Raw genomic sequence first — 20376 nt, forward strand, 5'->3', positions numbered from 1 at the left:
CCTAACCCCTAAACCTAACCCTCCCCCCTCAGTGCCTAACTCTAACCCTCCCCCTAGGCCTAGCTCCTAAACCTAACCCTCCCCCAAACCTGCTACTTACCTTCGGCATCCCGGGGGTCGGGATGCCGGCTTTAGGATTCTGATCGGCTTCGGCATTCTGGCGCCGTTAAGGTAAGCGTCAGCATCCAGACCACCGGGATGCCGAACACATACCATTTTAACATCTCCAATAATGGTCTAATTCATAATTGTATACAAATCTAAAAAATCTTGCACACTGGAGGGGTTGTTTGTAGCGGGGTATGCTGCAGGTAGGTCAGAGGTGCCTAAGTCCTCTGGTGCAATAGACAAAAAGAAGAATTACTGCGCTGACCCCTGTTATTACATGTGTTTATGTTGACCAGGTGGTACTAAAGTCACAGTAATAGTAACCAGCTCTTGTGCATATGATGTGTCACTGGAATTCAATCATTATCAAATACGACTATTCCAGTGACACATCATATGCACAAGAGCTGGTTACTATTACTGTGACTTTAGTACCACCTGGTCAACATAAACACATGTAATAACAGGGGTCAGCGCAGTAATTCTTCTTTTTATCTAATTCATAATTGGATTATTTGGCATCACGCTTATTTTTAGCAACACACATTGTGATGCTGCAGATTGTGTGCTTAGCATTAAAATAATACCTCTTTTACACCACAGCTAAAACCCTGGTTATTACTAAGTTAGACCGGGTTGCTACTAGGTGTAAAAAGGGGCCAATGTTGGACTCCCTAGTCGAGTGACCCAGCAACCCAACCCAGGTAGTTTGCAGGGTTTAACACTAGAACGACCCGTGTAACCCTGCAGTGTAAACGGGTAATCCGGCTCGTCCGAACCAGGTCACGTTTACAGGAGGGAGAGCTCTGGATTTTCCAGCTCTTGGAGATGATGTCATCTCTAAGCGCCAGCATATCTATCAGCGCCGTGGTCTTAAGGGGATCTGGATCTGGGTTCCAAATACCGGGTCAGACCCAGGAATTTAGTGTAAAGAGGTATAATAGTCTTAAAAATAGTGAAGTGCCATATTGCAGATAATAAAGGAGGGCTGCATGCAGAATTTCTAGAAATAATTATGTATTAGTGATTTTCAGCAAGTATACAACACCTGAAAGCTGTAACCTTATTGCTTATGAATAAAACAAACAAACAACAAAGGGCCTGATTCAGCAGTACATGCGGGAATCCGCACATGGACAGGAACTGTTCCCTGCGCAGGCCCTAAATTCATAACTTTCAGTTTAAAAAAAAACCCGATACTGCCAGTCACAACTTTTACACAGACTATAAATAAATAAAAACATGGGCCCTCATTCAGAGCCACTCGCTAGCGGCAGTACGCTCGTTCCGAGCGATGTTCGCACATCTGCGCATGCGTACGGATCGTTATACGCATGCGCGAACCAGTCAGTGCGGCCGAAATTCATGTGCTCGCAATATAGCGAATGCCTGCTATTTTGAGTGACAGAATGAGGCGTATATGGGTGGTAACAGGGGAAGGTGCTTGAAAACGGGGAGTGGAGATCAGAACGCAGGCGTGCTTAAAGGTCAAAACGGGCGTTTTATGGGTGTGCATAATTAATACAGCAGCGTCATTGACCACGTCACTGGGTTATTTTATAGCCAGAACTGCTCGCAAGATTGTGGTAGCAAAAACCAACCACAAGAATAGCGAGCAGTTCATACGCTGGTCGATGTACTCGATTAATCTAATAAATAGCGGACATGACGTATGGTGCGAGCGGCCAGGGGGCGTTTTTAACAAATAAACGAGCGTATGTTTTGCTCGCTCGTTCAGACTTAGAGGTGTGAACAGACTGCAATTTGCGAACGGATCATTTGAATAGCCACCCCTTGTTTTTGAACGAACGACCGCAAATAGCGAACGGCTCTGAATCAGGCCCATGGTCTTCTATAATTTTCCATATATACAGAAAGTTCAGGAGAAAATCAAATACCTACTAATGGCTTAGTTACTATTAAGCTTTTCCTTCTGGCAACCTACTGATGGGGACATAAAGCTGACATTTCAGATAAAAAGAAATCCATTGTATTACACTGTCAGAGAAAAGGATACAATACATGCAACTAGCCAGCAGGGGGAGCTTTGTGGTATACATAGCACAACAGAGCATTTACAGCACATGTACTGTATTTGAGGTAATACAGTTGTAGACCGATTACTATCTGGGGACAGCAGTGTCCTGGTACAAGTGGAATACTTGTGGATTACTATCAGTGCCTCACCCACAATACACGTCAGCATGCCTTGCTGTATTGCATGTCAACATTCTAAGAGAATTCTACTAACTAAACATATTACTAACTATACAAATGTACATTAAGGTGCATTTCACTGGCTGCAAACTGAGCAGTGTCAGCAGTTTGATCATTTGTAATTTACTAATGTTTTGATAATTTATACATGTAAGTGTGCATAAGAAGAAGCCTTACACAAAGTAGGAGCCCCAGGCACTACAAGCACAATGATGCATCTAAAGGCACACTAACACCATGTGAAAACTTTTTCAATATGTCTTAATTGATGAAGTCATAAAGAAATATATTTATATAAAAAGCCTTTCTGTACATTCTGTAACAGTTTCTTCTGTGTCATATTTAACAACTGTTCTGAGACTGCTTTTACTCCCTGATCTGCCCTGCTTTTATGAAAGAAAGAAAGAAAGATAGGTGACAAGGGTGCACATATTATTGCATGCATACAGTAAGCTAGACAAGGAGTAAACATGGACTATATCCACATAATACTGACATGAAGATGAAGCTAAAAGAATATTTATAGCAATATATATGCTCTCTTCATAGTACCTTGAAGTTAAAGTACAACCCGTGCTGACAAGACGTGTTTATGTGAAATAAAATACCTTGTTAGATATCAGTAAACATTTGGCAGCCAAATAAGAAAACTCATCCGAATTTTAAGTCAAAATTGAGAAAGGAGTTTGCGCAATGGATATAGGGTTATACTTTATTTCTGACGCATAGACATATTCTGAAAAAATGGTCACATGATGAGATGCACAAAAAAGAATATTTACTATTTCATTTATCTGTATACTATATGAAAGGCTAAAGCTGCTCTTCACCTCTATGGGGGGAATTCAGGTGTGTTGCATGCCGGCGGACACTAGATGGCGCCTGATGGAGCAGTTCAGTTATTGCTATGTTCGGGGGCACACAGCCTCTGGCGCTGTCAATTCTACTCACAGGCCCCCGAGCTGAAATTACCGAAAAGTGACCAGTTTGAGAACTCCGACGGGACATTTCACGGGTGCGACAATGTCCCGTCATTTTGATGGGCTGCTAACTAGTTAACAATAAAATACATGAGCATTTGATTATATACATATTAATAAAATAACAAACCAAATTAAAATTCTCTACACTGCACAACTTAGGAAGAACCATGGCGCTGGGGCCAGCTAAGGCTGCCTAAACTTTCATGAATGGGTCATCACAAAATACAATACATCATCATCTTAGCAGTGAGATTAAAGCCAGAATATATATTGCATACACCTATATAGACCATTTCAGTTCTATGCATCACTATGCTGTACCTAGGAAGTGCAACGTTACTTATTTGGTATGATTCTCAGACAGGCTTATGTTCCTTACTACTTCATAGACTGAGAGAGAGTGGATGGAGCTAGTCCAGTGTATGCGAAGCAGAAATAAGATAAGTCACAGTGGCAGTGATGAGTCTTGCTGCCTAGCAATAGTAATAAACACAGCACTGACTCTATAGACATTACTTTATTTTGGTGCGGTTCATAAAATATTACGCTTTCCCCAAGCTCTGTTAGAGGGGAGGACAATATTTAAATATAATATTTTCCAACATCCTGCATAAAACAGGAATACAAGGCAAGTCTCCTCCTTCCATCTGCTCGGGTCTCTCCATCTGTCTCCAAGCACAGTGTTTTTCTGCTGACGATTCTTCTCTACGTGGAGGAGACACCCGCTGATCTATGACTGGGAAACATCTCCCTGCACTGGGTGTCAGCCCAGAACTGCCTCTCGCTCATGATCCGCAGAAATTAATATTTGCTTTACTGTGAATTGGCTGTTCAGGGTGTGAAGGTATATGCCTACTATTAAGGCATGGACAAGTGAATGACTGCTCTGTGTGTGTCTGTGTGCTGTGTGTTACTGCACTCTGTACTATAATAGGGAGTAAGTTAGTGTGTTACTGCACTGTGTGTCTGTGTGCTATTATAGTGAGTGGGGTTTTGTGTTATTGCACTCTGTGTGTGTCTGTGTTCTCTAATATAGTGAGTGGGCTCATGTGTGTTACTGCACTCTGTACTATAATAGGGAGTAAGTTAGTGTGTTACTGCACTGTGTGTCTGTGTGCTATTATAGTGAGTGGGGTTTTGTGTTATTGCACTCTGTGTGTGTCTGTGTTCTCTAATATAGTGAGTGGGCTCATGTGTGTTACTGCACTCTGGGCCTGATTCAGCAGCATATGCAATTGCAATTACGGAAGCACATTAGTCAATTGTTAACAACTGCGCATGCGAATAAGCCACACTGTGCGTGCGCTGCAATCGCAGAAGAATCCATCGCAGAGTGATTGACAGACTGTGAGCATTTGGGGGAGTGGTCGGAGAATTGCAAAAGTGTCTGTCCGTTGAAACGCTGTTACATGGGCGTGCATAAATTACCCACTGCAATTGCATACGCAGCTTGAGTACTCACTGCAAGCGACGAGACTTGCACTTTCTACGGCTGGTCTGACCTGGCATAGATTGTGCGTGACGGGCCGATGTCCGTCGATGGTACCGATGTGTACGCAGGAGTGCGAGGTAGTACGGATGTGAGAAAGCAGCAGTGGGCGTCTCTATACCAGCTGAGATGTGGCAGGGATTAGCATACATTAGCAGCTGCGTTCCGTGTAAATTTGCCGCTGCGAACACAAAAGCGATCCTTACTGAATCAGGCCCTCTGAGTGTGTCTGCGTACTATTATAGTGAGTGTGTTACTGTGTTACTGCACTCTGTGTGTGTCTGCGTACTAATATAGTGAGTGGGTTCATGTGTTACTGCACTCTGTGTATTATTATAGTAACTGTGTTTGTGTATTACTGCACTCTGTGTGTATGTGTACTATTATAGTCAGTGTGTTACTGCACTCTGTGTATGTCTGTGTACTAATATAGTGAGTGTGTTACTGTGTTACTGCACTCTGTGTGTCTGTGTACTATTATAGTGAGTGTGTTACTGTGTTACTGCACTCTGTGTACTATTATAGTGAGTGGTTTCAGGTGTTACTCCACTCTGTGTATGTCTGTGTACTATTATAGTGAGTGGGTTCATGTGTTACTGCACTCTGTGTATTATTATAGTAACTGTGTTTGTGTATTACTGCACTCTGTGTGTATGTGTACTATTATAGTCAGTGTGTTACTGCACTCTGTGTATGTCTGTGTACTAATATAGTGAGTGTGTTACTGTGTTACTGCACTCTGTGTGTCTGTGTACTATTATAGTGAGTGTGTTACTGTGTTACTGCACTCTGTGTACTATTATAGTGAGTGGTTTCAGGTGTTACTCCACTCTGTGTATGTCTGTGTACTATTATAGTGAGTGGGTTCATGTGTTACTGCACTCTGTGTATTATTATAGTAACTGTGTTTGTGTATTACTGCACTCTGTCTGTCTGTGTACTATTATAGTCAGTGTGTTACTGTGTTACTGCACTCTGTGTATGTCTGTGTACTAATATAGCGAGTGTGTTACTGTGTTACTGCACTCTGTGTATGTCTGTGTACTGTTATAGTGAGTGGTTTCAGGTGTTACTCCACTCTGTGTGTTTGTGTTCTATTATAGTGAGTTGATTTGTGTGTTACTGCACTCTGTGTGTGTCTGTGTACTATTACAGTGAGTGTGTTTGTGTGTTACTGTACAATGTGTTTGTCTTTGTACCATTATAGTGAGTGGGTATGTGTGTTACTATACTGTGTGTGTGTCTTTGTATTATTATAGTGAGTATATTTGTGTGTTACTGCACTGTGTAAATGCTGCAGGCTAATGTAATGGGAAATTTACACTGTACCGCTCTGAGTAAATGAAGCTATGAGGAACATGATCACAACTTGCATAGCTGGGGTAAGCATGTACATAATTTGAATTTAAAAGTACTGTTTTGTATAATGTGTGGAATATATTTTGAAAACAATGAATTTTGTACATTTGTTCTGAGAAAAACAATGGTACATTCATGTGTCACAGGTGTCATGCTTCAAAGTTATTTTCCTAAACCTCATGGAAACAAATATATGTTTGTCCTTCTTGTCCCACACACCCAGTCATGCCAGCCAAAATCTCCGGCAGGTCCAGATGCAGGAGTGGGGGGCAGGAAAGGGGGGGTTACGTGTGGCCAAGTGGATGGAATTATAGGAATATAGACCCTGGTAGCTGTAGAAAGGGGTTCGGGAAAGAAGGGACTACGGACATGCCATAATGACTGAGCAGTGTCTGTACTTGTATAAGGCTGCTGACAAATTTGTGAGTGAGCATCAGCTGGTCTCATCAGCAGTTATGGGCTAATCATATCAAACAGGTACTGAATAGTGCAATGCAGGACCATTATAACCAATGCACAGCCCAGCATTCACCACACATGCTACAATCTATTAGGATGTATACAAATGTCAGCATGAGTTATTACACCAGAAAACATCAGTTTGTGTAAAGGGGTTAAGTGTACAATCATAGGAGCCAGCTCTAAGGGGGCTGAGAGTGCTTCAGCAAACACAACCCAAATCTATGCATGGGATATTTAAGTCATATGGTAGGAGATGTGGGGTAATCACACAAACATTTTTAAAAGTTGGCTCTTATGTCTACAATGCATCTGTCCTGTACTATCCCTACAGGACCTGACCACTGCTTTTCCTACACTGGGCAACCTGGACCTGAAAGCATTAAAAATACAATCCAAATTAAACTGCAAATTGTCAAAGCAACTCTTTAGGGTGAAGGTGCCATTAGAGTAAGAATTAACTCTTATTAGCCTTTCATTTACAGGAAACACAGGGTATGATGCTGCGCTGTTATACAGTTCATCCGGAAAGTATTCACAGCGCTTCACTTTTTCCATATTTTGTTATGTTACAGCCTTATTCCAAAATGGAATAAATTAATTCTTGTCCTCAAAATTCTACACACAATACCCCATAATGACAAAGTGTAAAAAGTTTTTTTGAGATTTTTGCTAATTTAATTAAAATAAAAAACTAAGAAATCACATGTACATAAGTACTCACAGCCTTTGCCATGGAGCTCAAAATTGAGCTCAGGTGCATCCTGTTTCCACTGATCATCCTTGAGATGTTCCTACAGCTTAATTGGAGTCTGCCTGTGGTAAATTCAGTTGTTTGGTCATAATTTTGAATGGCATACACCTGTCTATATAAGGTCCCACACTTGACAGTGCATGTCAGAGCAGAAACCAAGCATGAAGTCCAAGGAATTATCTGTAGACCTCTGAGACAGGATTGTCTCGAGGCACAAATCTGGGTAAGGGTACAGAAAAATATCTGCTGCTTTGAAGGTCCCAATTAGCACAGTGGCCTCCATCATCCGTAAATGGAAGAAGTTCGGAACCACCAGGACTCTTCCTAGAGTTGGCCGGCCGTCTAAACTGAGCGATCGTGGGAGAAGGGCCCTAGTCAGGGACGTGACCAAGAACCTGATGGTCACTCTGTCAGAGATACAGCATTCCTCTGTGGAAAGAGGAGAACCTTCCAGAAGGACAACCATCTCTGCAGCAATCCACCAATCAGGCCTGTATGGTAGAGTGGCCAGACGGAAGCCACTCCTTAGTAAAAAGCACATGGCCGCCCTCCTGGAGTTTGCCAAATCCATCTGAAGAACTCTCAGACCATGAGAAACAAAATTCTCTAGTCTGATGAGACAAAGATTGAACTCTTTGGCGTGAATGCCAGGCGTTATGTTTGTAGGAAACCAGGCACCGCTCATCACCAGGCCAATACCACCCCTACAGTGAAGCATGGTGGTGGCAGCATCATGCTGCGGGGAAATTTTTCAGTGGCAGGAACTGGAAGACTAGTCAGTATAGAGGGAAAGATGAATGCAGCAATATACAGAGACATCCTGGATGAAAACCTGCTCCAGAGCGCTCTTGACCTCAGACTGGGGCGACGGTTCATCTTACAGCAGTACAACGACCCTAAGCACACAGCCAAGATATCAAAGGAGTGGCTTCAGGACAACTCTGTGAATGTCCTTGAGTGGCCCAGCCAGAGCCCAGACTTGAATCCGATTGAACATCTCTGGAGAGATCTGAAAATGGCTGTGCACCAACGCTTCCCATCCAGCCTGATGGAGCTTGAGACGTGCTGCAAAGAGGAATGGGTGAAACTGGCCAAAGATAGTTGTGCCAAGCTTGTGGCATCATATTCAAAAAGACTTGAGGCTGTAATTGCTGCCAAAGTTGCATCAACAAAGTATTGAGCAAAGGCCGTGAATACTTATGTACATGTGATTTCTTAAGTTTTTTTTTTTTATTAAATTAGCAAAATCTCAAAAAAACTTTTTACACATTGTCATTATGGGGTATTGTGTGTAGAATTTTGAGGACAAAAATGAATTTATTCCATTTTGGAATAAGGCTGTAACATAACAAAATGTGGAAAAAGTGAAGCGCTGTGAATACTTTCCGGATGCAATGTAAAGAAAGAATACCATATTTCAAAAGGAGCTTTAGATCAATAAGGTTTTCATGTTAGTGATCCATCTGCCATTTCCAGTTACTGCAGTCCAGGCACTACCACACCTTAAACACACTGGAAACTATGTGCACAAATGATGATTCAAGAGGATGTATCACAATTTCCCGCAACTCTCTTACAATGTGAAACACTGGGTCTATATCTTCATAGTTCCTCCTCTGTGTAAAGCTTATGGTTACATGTAATTATCACGTAGTAAATGAACCAGGAAAGGACAGGCAGAAATGCAATAATGCGTTTAATCTCCTTTGCAATAAGCACTGATGACTTTCTGCAGTTTTCATGTCAGTGTGTGAAGTTTGGAAAAGGATAGTCTGCCTGACACCACACCTACCTGTGCGCTGGCATGCACTGACCCAGGAACCTGGTAGGGTAACTCCTTGGCTGTCTTGTGAGACTTTGGCAGCAGGAACGGATAGGAAAGGGAACGGTACTTAGGCTTCATGATCTAAGACAGAAGATCAAATAACTTAAGTAATAAGGCATACAATCTAATAGCAGAAGATATAGAGCAGACTTTGTACACTAGAACACCAATGAAACACACACCTTTGTGAAGTTCCAGCGTTGAATAAAATGCCGTGCAACATCGCGTGCTGCTCTTCCGTGTACTACAGAAGAAATGTCATGCCAGGGCATCCTAGGGGTTTGGTATCTGTCAATGAAGTCTAAACAGAGAGGTGAATGCTGACATACAGTACTTGTATACAGAATAGAGAACAGGACAGACTGGACAGCTTCTTCTACCACAGCAGACACCGTGGCCCAGATGTAATAGACTGTGAGTTGTGGGAAGTGGACAAATTTCGGCCATGCAGCCTCGAGATTTAAAGCGGAAATCGTTTTTTACTTTTTTAAGTAAGGTCGAAACTGCCTGCAAATCACAGGCTATACATTTGGGCCCAAATCGGGTGGATCACTGGATCCCATGTAAATAGAACGCTGGATTTAAATTTTAAATTGTGTATAGGAAATGTTAATTGGGCCATGCAATTAAGGATCATTAACTTTTTTTTAAATGATTTAATAACAACTATCATATAGTGACAAAATACAGATACCAGTGGGAAAGATACAAAGTGTGGGTTTTTAGAAGTGGAGATGTTGCCTATAGCAACCAATCAGATTCTAGCTGTTATCCACTAGAAGGTGCTGGGTGAATGTTACATAGAATCTGATTGGTTGCTATGGGAAACATCTCCACTTCTAAAAACCTGCATTTTAGTAAATATACCCCAAAGTATCATTATTTTTAAAGGCACATGCATTCAGTTCCACACATAGATATTATAATATAACATCATAATGATGAGTATTAGATTATATAAGCCATACAGATACCAAAAGCATGCTTCATAAAATGCCCTTACTACCAGTCATCAATATGATATGTTTATCCTTATATAATGTTAAACATGTTTGTTCCTACAAAATGTAAAATAATGTAATCTGGCCTTTAGCCCTAGCCCAGTATACATAGCCCAATGCATCTTGAATTCCCTGCTCGGATCACAGCAATCTGACCTGACCACACAGAACTTAATATGGTAACATCCAATCTCTTATCACATGCTGTGGACATGCTTATGTATGCTTAAATGTGTTTATATACAATGATTAACAAAAATTCAGAAATATACATAATAGCTAAGAGGCTGCTCCATTTCCACCAGTCAAGCACTGTTTATATTATTTACTTTGAGCATTCAGATTAAGGCCCGTATTCAATTTCAGGCGAAAACCTGTTATCTCATTTTCGTCTATTGTCATTATCCCCGATATGAAAAGTCTTTGTAAAAGTATTCTCCAGCCTTTAGCTGGCGAAAAAAAGTGCAGAATTGGGGTTTAGGGATGCAGGCTTAAAGAAAATAGCCTACACCCCTGGGAATGACCCCTAAAAATAATGTATGTCAAAAAAAGTAAAAAAAAAAAATCGGGACATCCCAATTTTTTTTTACAAATTTTGGGGTTAAAAAAAAAATAATTAGGGAACACACTGCTAAAATAGCTAAAATAAATACAGAAGGGTTCCCAAGTATGCGGCAGGTGTTTTCTTCATTGCGGGGAGTAGCGGCAGGTGCATTTTTGAAGAATTTAAAAAAATCATTTTAGGGACTTAAAAATATGCTTGCACCCATTTTCATGTACCCCAAATTTGATGGGCATAGTTATTTTTTCCCCAAAAAATTGCTAAATGCTCTTCTGCATCACCTTCTTCAAAGCCGCATTTCTGCACCTGCCGCGGGTATTTCAAAACCTGACTTCCATTCAGCATGCAAAAACGGGGGTACCCATAGTGATCCCCCATGTCTGGACATCTTTAGGGGGGTCCAAGGATGATTTCCAGAAAATTCCTGTTTTTTTTTCGCTGCTCCAAGTTTCACCGGGTCCCGTTTTTGTGTCCTTTGAAATTGAATACGGGGAATATCGGGCACGCGCGCGATACTTTTCCGCCAGGAAAACAGGCGAAGGAGGTGAAAAGTCCAGCAGGCGGAAAGTCTGGACTTTTCGCCTCAAATTGAATACGGGCCTTAAAGTGGACAACTCTGTGGAACAAGACTCCCGGCCCCAAAGCTTCAAGCATTTCCCTGGAAACTCGAACTTTCAGGAAATTTTCTGTAATTCCCAAACCTCCTTCTTAACCTCCACAACTCTTTTATGCAAACACCACCCCTGTACACAGTTCTCTCAAAACTAACATTTATTATGTTTTTATTATCATCCCTCTGAGCCCAAACCAGCAGCGCTGTGTAACTGTATCATACAGGCTCTCCAATCACGTCACTGCAATCTGGTTGGCCAATATGCAATATATACCTAACTCCTGTTTTCTATAGCTTGTAAGCTGGCGGGTGCTGTCCTCTTACCCCTTTTCTGTTAATAACCAGTCTTGTTTAATTACTGTGTCGGTTCCCAAATGTAAAGTGCTATATTGTTTGCTGAAACTATATAAATAAGTATTGTTAATGATAGAATGGGATAAAACATACATTGTGAAAGCCTTTGTGCTTGTATAACATTATAACATGCTGCTTTTGCACAATCATTTTGTGGATCTCATTACCACTGTAATAGTGAAAATTATTAAATTGCATAAAAAAATACTTTTCACCCCACAATTAAACCCATTATTTAGCCACTACATAACAGATTGCTTTTGTAATGACCCATGGCGATACATATACACACATTCTATAACCCCCATTTTATGGGCGTGCTGTAGCCAGTGGCTGCATCCTAGGACACAGCTTCACTGGCTTGTATTCCTCATTTATACTTAGTAACCAGAGGGTTACTCAGATGACAATGATCACACACATGATCCAATGTTGCACCTTCGTAATCAGCAGAGGATCAGAGAAGCCGCCAGGAGGACGCTATTCACACAAGACACCTCTTGTGCAGCCAGGGCCGTAGCTAGGGTAGTGCGACCAGTGCCATGGCACAGGGCACCGCAGGGCAGGGGGCGCTGTTTGGGCCTGTCCATTTTCCTAATTAGTATCATTCTCACTTGTAGCTTCCTCTTCTTTTATCCCCAGCATCTCCTGGCCTCCTCCCCTATCTCTTCCCCATGAGTCCATGGCCCTTTTTCAGCTGCGTTTCTTATGTCCCTATTTGAAAAATAGGGGGTGGGGGGGGTAATGCTCTTTCTGGCACAGGGCACCAAAAAGTCTAGTTACGGCTCTGCTGTGCAGTGGTGTCACTGGGGTTAGTGACACCCAGTGCAGCAAATAGACACCCTCGGAGATTTAGGGCTCCCCCCCTCGCACCGCCGACTCCTCCTCTGTGACTGGGAGCCTGGCTCCTGATCACTGAGAAGGAGGAGCTGGCATTTTGGTTCACCACCTCGGAGGGTGACACCGGGTGCAATCTGCACCCCCCTAGTGACAACACTGTTCCTGTGGAATTACCATATTATCACACAGCCGCTGCATACACAGACATATTGGCTGTGTGATTAGCATACATCTCCTATGTATGCAGGATTGTATGGGGGGAAAAGGGCAAACAGTGACTCTATTACACAGATTGTGCAGCAGTGACCACATCATTTATGACCCATGGGTCACTGTGCTAATGGGAACTTCAGAATAGGAAACAGGAGGCAGCTGGAATAAAATATCACAAAATTATTGTCTTTATTACAGACACAGTGTTGTGTTATCTTTATAAATAGACTCCTCAACATCTGATCAAAGCCCAATTAACTCTTTATAAGACTAAGACTCCACTATCATCAAATAGTCCTCACTTCCCATCAATATATGAGCTGGATCAGGACTTGAATCTCCTGCTCACATATCAACAACTTGACAGATCTGCTGATCAATATCTATGCATCCGTGTTAGTAAAATAGGTGACATCACACATGTATCAAAAATAACACAATGTAATTACTTTGAACTTGTGTGTTTAAATATGTGGTGTATTGTGGTGTCCTGCATTGTTTTGTACTGTAAGTCGCTGTTTGCTCATTTGTTTATGTACTATGTGAGGCGCTGTGGAACCCTTGTGGCACCATATAAATAAAGGATAATAATAATAATAAAGAACTAGGTAGTATGGCAAGCATTCCAGCTCCTTTGTTTATGTACTATGAGAGGCGCTGTGGAACCCTTGTGGCACCATATAAATAAAGGATAATAATAATAATAATAATAAAGAATTAGGTAGTATGGCAAGCATTCCAGCTCCTTTGTTTATGTACTATGAGAGGCGCTGTGGAACCCTTGTGGCACCATATAAATAAAGGATAATAATAATAATAATAAAGAACTAGGTAGTATGGCAAGCATTCCAGCTCCTTTGTTTATGTACTATGAGAGGCGCTGTGGAACCCTTGTGGCACCATATAAATAAAGGATAATAATAAAGAATTAGGTAGTATGGCAAGCATTCCAGCTCCTTTGTTTATGTACTATGAGAGGCGCTGTGGAACCCTTGTGGCACCATATAAATAAAGGATAATAATAATAATAAAGAACTAGGTAGTATGGCAAGCATTCCAGCTCCTTTGTTTATGTACTATGTGAGGCGCTGTGGAACCCTTGTGGCACCATATAAATAAAGGATAATAATAATAATAATAAAGAATTAGGTAGTATGGCAAGCATTCCAGCTCCTTTGTTTATGTACTATGAGAGGCGCTGTGGAACCCTTGTGGCACCATATAAATAAAGGATAATAATAATAAAGAACTAGGTAGTATGGCAAGCATTCCAGCTCATTTGGATTAGTTACAGCATCTCTTCAGCTCCACGTTTCCCTGCTTCTATCACTGGCTAACAAGGTGCAATACACTTTGATAATAACATTATGAACCTGGGACTTTGTACCGTAACAAAACTGTAATCTAGCAAGGTAATCATACACGGCGCAGTAACTTACCATCAAAGGGCTTATCCAGCTGTACCCAGTCTTTGAATACAAAGTTACAATAGTCTTTTCCATGCCAGAATCGGGTTTCCCCAAGAAGTTCTCCCACACCTGTCTGTAAACTACGGACAGATCCCCTGTCTGCAAACAGCACAAATATACAGTATGATCAGCACTGTGCATAATGTGATAAGGTTTGTCAAATTATTTTTTATTGTTTTGTCAAGCTAATGATAAATATACTTCTCGGATCACAGTGACCTTTAATGAAAAAGTAAAATTTAGTTCTCCGTCCATGTTTGAAACTTAATGTTAAGGTTTATATAAATAACAATGAGGTTAGACTTGCAAACAAGTAAACAGCAGCAGTTCACAATTTAACTGCATGAGATAAATTGTTCAGTAATAAGCTGAAGATCATATGCCAACACCAATATAGTAAAGCCGCACGCATGAAAAGCACTTACATGAAATCTGTGTTGAGTTACAAGATGTTCAACAAGAGCCACCACTAGCACAATTAGCACAGGCTTTAGACTCGGCATTAAGATTACCCACAATATTTATACCAAAGTAAACACTGCAGGGCATATGAGATTTAGCCTCACTGACAAACTATCTGGGAAAGTGTTCAAGACGATATATTGTGTCACTTCTATACAATGAACAGTTATAAAACAATAGTGTTTCTTCTCATTTCTTTTCCAACTCTGAAGTTTTATTTTTATCACACGGCTTAGGAAACGCAGGGTTCCAGGCAGCCATGCCACCTACAACTATAGTGCTTATCATATGCGGGTATGGAATGTTATATAAAGTATGACTGGTGGACATCTACTTAAAAGGTCTGTACTGTATAGCCTGTCTGACCCTGAAACAGATTTTTATTATTATTCCAGAATACTTATACCCCCCAGTGCAAATCTGGGCAGACTCCAGCCTGCCATTAAACATGTCCCACTGCCTGCAATGATGGGGGCTACCCACCTCTGTTGTAGGGGGCAAATGACTGATGTGACGTTTTGGCCTTTCATGCGCATGGAAATTGTGTTTTTTTTTCATATAAAATGTCTCCTGTCAGAATGAGCGCCATGTATGTGATGGTGAGCGCCATGTACGTTATGCTGAGTGCCATGTATGTGATGGTGAGTGCCATGTATGTGATGCTGAGTGCCATGTATGTGATGGTGAGCACCATGTACGTTATGCTGAGTGCCATGTATGTGATGGTGAGTGCCATGTATGTGATGCTGAGTGCCAAGTATGTGATGGTGAGCGCCATGTACGTTATGCTGAGTGCCATGTATGTGATGGTGAGTGCCATGTATGTGATGCTGAGTGCCATGTATGTGATGCTGAGTGCCATGTATGTGATGGTGAGCGCCATGTACGTTATGCTGAGTGCCATGTATGTGATGGTGAGCGCCATGTACGTTATGCTGAGTGCCATGTATGTGATGGTGAGTGCCATGTATGTGATGCTGAGTGCCATGTATGTGATGGTGAGCACCATGTACGTTATGCTGAGTGCCATGTATGTGATGGTGAGTGCCATGTATGTGATGGTGAGCGCCATGTATGTGATGGTGAGTGCCATGTATGTGATGGTGAGCGCCATGTACGTTATGCTGAGTGCCATGTATGTGATGGTGAGTGCCATGTATGTGATGCTGAGTGCCAAGTATGTGATGGTGAGCGCCATGTACGTTATGCTGAGTGCCATGTATGTGATGGTGAGTGCCATGTATGTGATGCTGAGTGCCATGTATGTGATGCTGAGTGCCATGTATGTGATGGTGAGCGCCATGTACGTTATGCTGAGTGCCATGTATGTGATGGTGAGCGCCATGTATGTGATGCTGAGTGCCATGTATGTGATGGTGAGCGCCATGTACGTTATGCTGAGTGCCATGTATGTGATGGTGAGTGCCATGTATGTGATGCTGAGTGCCAAGTATGTGATGGTGAGCGCCATGTACGTTATGCTGAGTGCCATGTATGTGATGGTGAGTGCCATGTATGTGATGCTGAGTGCCATGTACGTGATGGTGAGCGCCATGTATGTGATGGTGAGTGCCATGTATGTGATTCTGAGTGCCATGTATGTGATGGTGAGCGCCATGTACGTTATGCTGAGTGCCATGTATGTGATGGTGAGTGCCATGTATATGATGCTGAGTTCCACGTATGTGATGCTGAGTGCCATGTACGTGATGGTGAGCGCCATGTACGTTATGCTGAGTGCCATGTATGTGATGGTGAGTGCCATGTATGTGATGCTGAGTGCCAAGTATGTGATGGTGAGCGCCATGTACGTTATGCTGAGTGCCATGTATGTGATGGTGAGTGCCATGTATGTGATGCTGAGTGCCATGTATGTGATGGTGAGCGCCATGTACGTTATGCTGAGTGCCATGTATGTGATGGTGAGCGCCATGTATGTGATGCTGAGTGCCATGTATGTGATGGTGAGCGCCATGTACGTTATGCTGAGTGCCATGTATGTGATGGTGAGTGCCATGTATGTGATGCTGAGTGCCAAGTATGTGATGGTGAGCGCCATGTACGTTATGCTGAGTGCCATGTATGTGATGGTGAGTGCCAGATATGTGATGCTGAGTGCCATGTATGTGATGGTGAGCGCCATGTATGTGATGCTGAGTGCCATGTATGTGATGGTGAGCGCCATGTACGTTACGCTGAGTGCCATGTATGTGATGGTGAGTGCCATGTATGTGATGCTGAGTGCCAAGTATGTGATGGTGAGCGCCATGTACGTTATGCTGAGTGCCATGTATGTGATGGTGAGTGCCATGTACGTGATGCTGAGTGCCATGTACGTGATGGTGAGCGCCATGTATGTGATGGTGAGTGCCATGTATGTGATTCTGAGTGCCATGTATGTGATGGTGAGCGCCATGTACGTTATGCTGAGTGCCATGTATGTGATGGTGAGTGCCATGTATGTGATGGTGAGTGCCATGTATGTGATGCTGAGCACCATGTACGTGATGCTGAGCACCATGTACGTGATGGTGAGCGACATGTACGTGATGGTGAGCGCCATGTACGTGATGGTGAGCGCCATGTACGTGATGGTGAGTGCCATGTATGTGATGGTGAGTACCATGTAAGTGATGCTGAGTGCCATGTATGTGACGGTGAATGCCATGTACGTGATGGTGAGTGCCATGTATGTGATGGTGAGCGCCATGTACATTATGCTGAGTGCCATGTATGTGATGGTGAGTGCCATGTATGTGATGCTGAGTGCCATGTATGTGATGGTGAGCGCCATGTACATTATGCTGAGTGCCATGTATGTGATGGTGAGCGCCATGTATGTGATGCTGAGTGCCATGTATGTGATGGTGAGCGCCATGTACGTTATGCTGAGTGCCATGTATGTGATGGTGAGTGCCATGTACGTTATGCTGAGTGCCATGTATGTGATGGTGAGTGCCATGTATGTGATGCTGAGTGCCATGTACGTGATGGTGAGCGCCATGTATGTGATGGTGAGTGCAATGTATGTGATTCTGAGTGCCATGTATGTGATGGTGAGCGCCATGTACGTTATGCTGAGTGCCATATATGTGATGGTGAGTGCCATGTATATGATGCTGAGTTCCACGTATGTGATGCTGAGTGCCATGTACGTGATGGTGAGCGCCATGTACGTTATGCTGAGTGCCATGTATGTGATGGTGAGTGCCAGATATGTGATGCTGAGTGCCATGTATGTGATGGTGAGCGCCATGTATGTGATGCTGAGTGCCATGTATGTGATGGTGAGCGCCATGTACGTTATGCTGAGTGCCATGTATGTGATGGTGAGCGCCATGTATGTGATGCTGAGTGCCATGTATGTGATGCTGAGTGCCATGTACGTGATGGTGAGCGCCATGTACGTGATGGTGAGTGCTATGTATGTGATGGTGAGTACCATGTAAGTGATGCTGAGTGCCATGTATGTGATGGTGAGTGCCATGTACGTGATGGTGAGTGCCATGTATGTGATGGTGAGCGCCATGTACATTATGCTGAGTGCCATGTATGTGATGGTGAGTGCCATGTATGTGATGCTGAGTGCCATGTATGTGATGGTGAGCGCCATGTACATTATGCTGAGTGCCATGTATGTGATGGTGAGCGCCATGTATGTGATGCTGAGTGCCATGTATGTGATGGTGAGCGCCATGTACGTTATGCTGAGTGCCATGTATGTGATGGTGAGTGCCATGTATGTGATGCTGAGTGCCATGTACGTGATGATGAGCGCCATGTATGTGATGGTGAGTGCCATGTATGTGATTCTGAGTGCCATGTATGTGATGGTGAGCGCCATGTACGTTATGCTGAGTGCCATGTATGTGATGGTGAGTGCCATGTATGTGATGGTGAGCGCCATGTATGTGATGCTGAGTGCCATGTATGTGATGGTGAGCGCCATGTACGTTATGCTGAGTGCCATGTATGTGATGGTGAGTGCCATGTATGTGATGTTGAGTTCCATGTATGTGATGGTGAGTGCCATGTATGTGATACTGAGTGCCATGTATGTGATGGTGAGCGCCATGTACGTTATGCTGAGTGCCATGTATGTGATGGTGAGTGCCATGTATATGATGCTGAGTGCCACGTATGTGATGGTGAGTGCCATGTACGTGATGGTGAGCGCCATGTACGTGATGCTGAGTGCCATGTATGTGATGCTGAGTGCCAGATACGTTATGCTGAGTGCCATGTATGTGATGGTGAGTGCCATGTATGTGATGCTGAGTGCCAAGTATGTGATGGTGAGCGCCATGTACGTTATGCTGAGTGCCATGTATGTGATGGTGAGTGCCAGATATGTGATGCTGAGTGCCATGTATGTGATGGTGAGCGCCATGTATGTGATGCTGAGTGCCATGTATGTGATGGTGAGCGCCATGTACGTTACGCTGAGTGCCATGTATGTGATGGTGAGTGCCATGTATGTGATGCTGAGTGCCAAGTATGTGATGGTGAGCGCCATGTACGTTATGCTGAGTGCCATGTATGTGATGGTGAGTGCCATGTACGTGATGCTGAGTGCCATGTACGTGATGGTGAGCGCCATGTATGTGATGGTGAGTGCCATGTATGTGATTCTGAGTGCCATGTATGTGATGGTGAGCGCCATGTACGTTATGCTGAGTGCCATGTATGTGATGGTGAGTGCCATGTATGTGATGCGGAGGCCATGTACGTGATGCTGAGCACCATGTACGTGATGGTGAGCGCCATGTACGTGATGGTGAGCGCCATGTACGTGATGGTGAGCGCCATGTACGTGATGGTGAGTGCCATGTATGTGATGGTGAGTACCATGTAAGTGATGCTGAGTGCCATGTATGTGACGGTGAATGCCATGTACGTGATGGTGAGTGCCATGTATGTGATGGTGAGCGCCATGTACATTATGCTGAGTGCCATGTATGTGATGGTGAGTGCCATGTATGTGATGCTGAGTGCCATGTATGTGATGGTGAGCGCCATGTACATTATGCTGAGTGCCATGTATGTGATGGTGAGCGCCATGTATGTGATGCTGAGTGCCATGTATGTGATGGTGAGCGCCATGTACGTTATGCTGAGTGCCATGTATGTGATGGTGAGTGCCATGTACGTTATGCTGAGTGCCATGTATGTGATGGTGAGTGCCATGTATGTGATACTGAGTGCCATGTACGTGATGGTGAGCGCCATGTATGTGATGGTGAGTGCAATGTATGTGATTCTGAGTGCCATGTATGTGATGGTGAGCGCCATGTACGTTATGCTGAGTGCCATATATGTGATGGTGAGTGCCATGTATATGATGCTGAGTTCCACGTATGTGATGCTGAGTGCCATGTACGTGATGGTGAGCGCCATGTACGTTATGCTGAGTGCCATGTATGTGATGGTGAGTGCCAGATATGTGATGCTGAGTGCCATGTATGTGATGGTGAGCGCCATGTATGTGATGCTGAGTGCCATGTATGTGATGGTGAGCGCCATGTACGTTATGCTGAGTGCCATGTATGTGATGGTGAGCGCCATGTATGTGATGCTGAGTGCCATGTATGTGATGCTGAGTGCCATGTACGTGATGGTGAGCGCCATGTACGTGATGGTGAGTGCTATGTATGTGATGGTGAGTACC

At 43.3% G+C, this 20376-nt stretch overlaps 1 protein-coding gene across 3 annotated transcripts in view; it reads right to left on the bottom strand.

Moving 5' to 3' along the window:
• The window catches only part of PLD1 (phospholipase D1), a 262771-nt gene that overhangs the window by 37906 nt on the left and 204489 nt on the right, over positions 1 to 20376 (bottom strand). For all 3 annotated transcript variants that reach the window (XM_088452406.1, XM_088452407.1, XM_088452405.1), the window contains 3 exons: positions 14217 to 14345; positions 9377 to 9495; positions 9162 to 9275 (listed from right to left, as the gene is read on the bottom strand). In XM_088452406.1, the coding sequence (XP_088308532.1) occupies positions 9162 to 9275; positions 9377 to 9495; positions 14217 to 14345 (362 nt within the window). The remainder of the gene's footprint in view (positions 1 to 9161; positions 9276 to 9376; positions 9496 to 14216; positions 14346 to 20376) is intronic.

This window comes from Taudactylus pleione, unplaced genomic scaffold, assembly GCF_031769625.1.
Source record: "Taudactylus pleione unplaced genomic scaffold, aTauple2 ptg000037l, whole genome shotgun sequence".
NCBI lineage: Eukaryota > Metazoa > Chordata > Amphibia > Anura > Myobatrachidae > Taudactylus > Taudactylus pleione.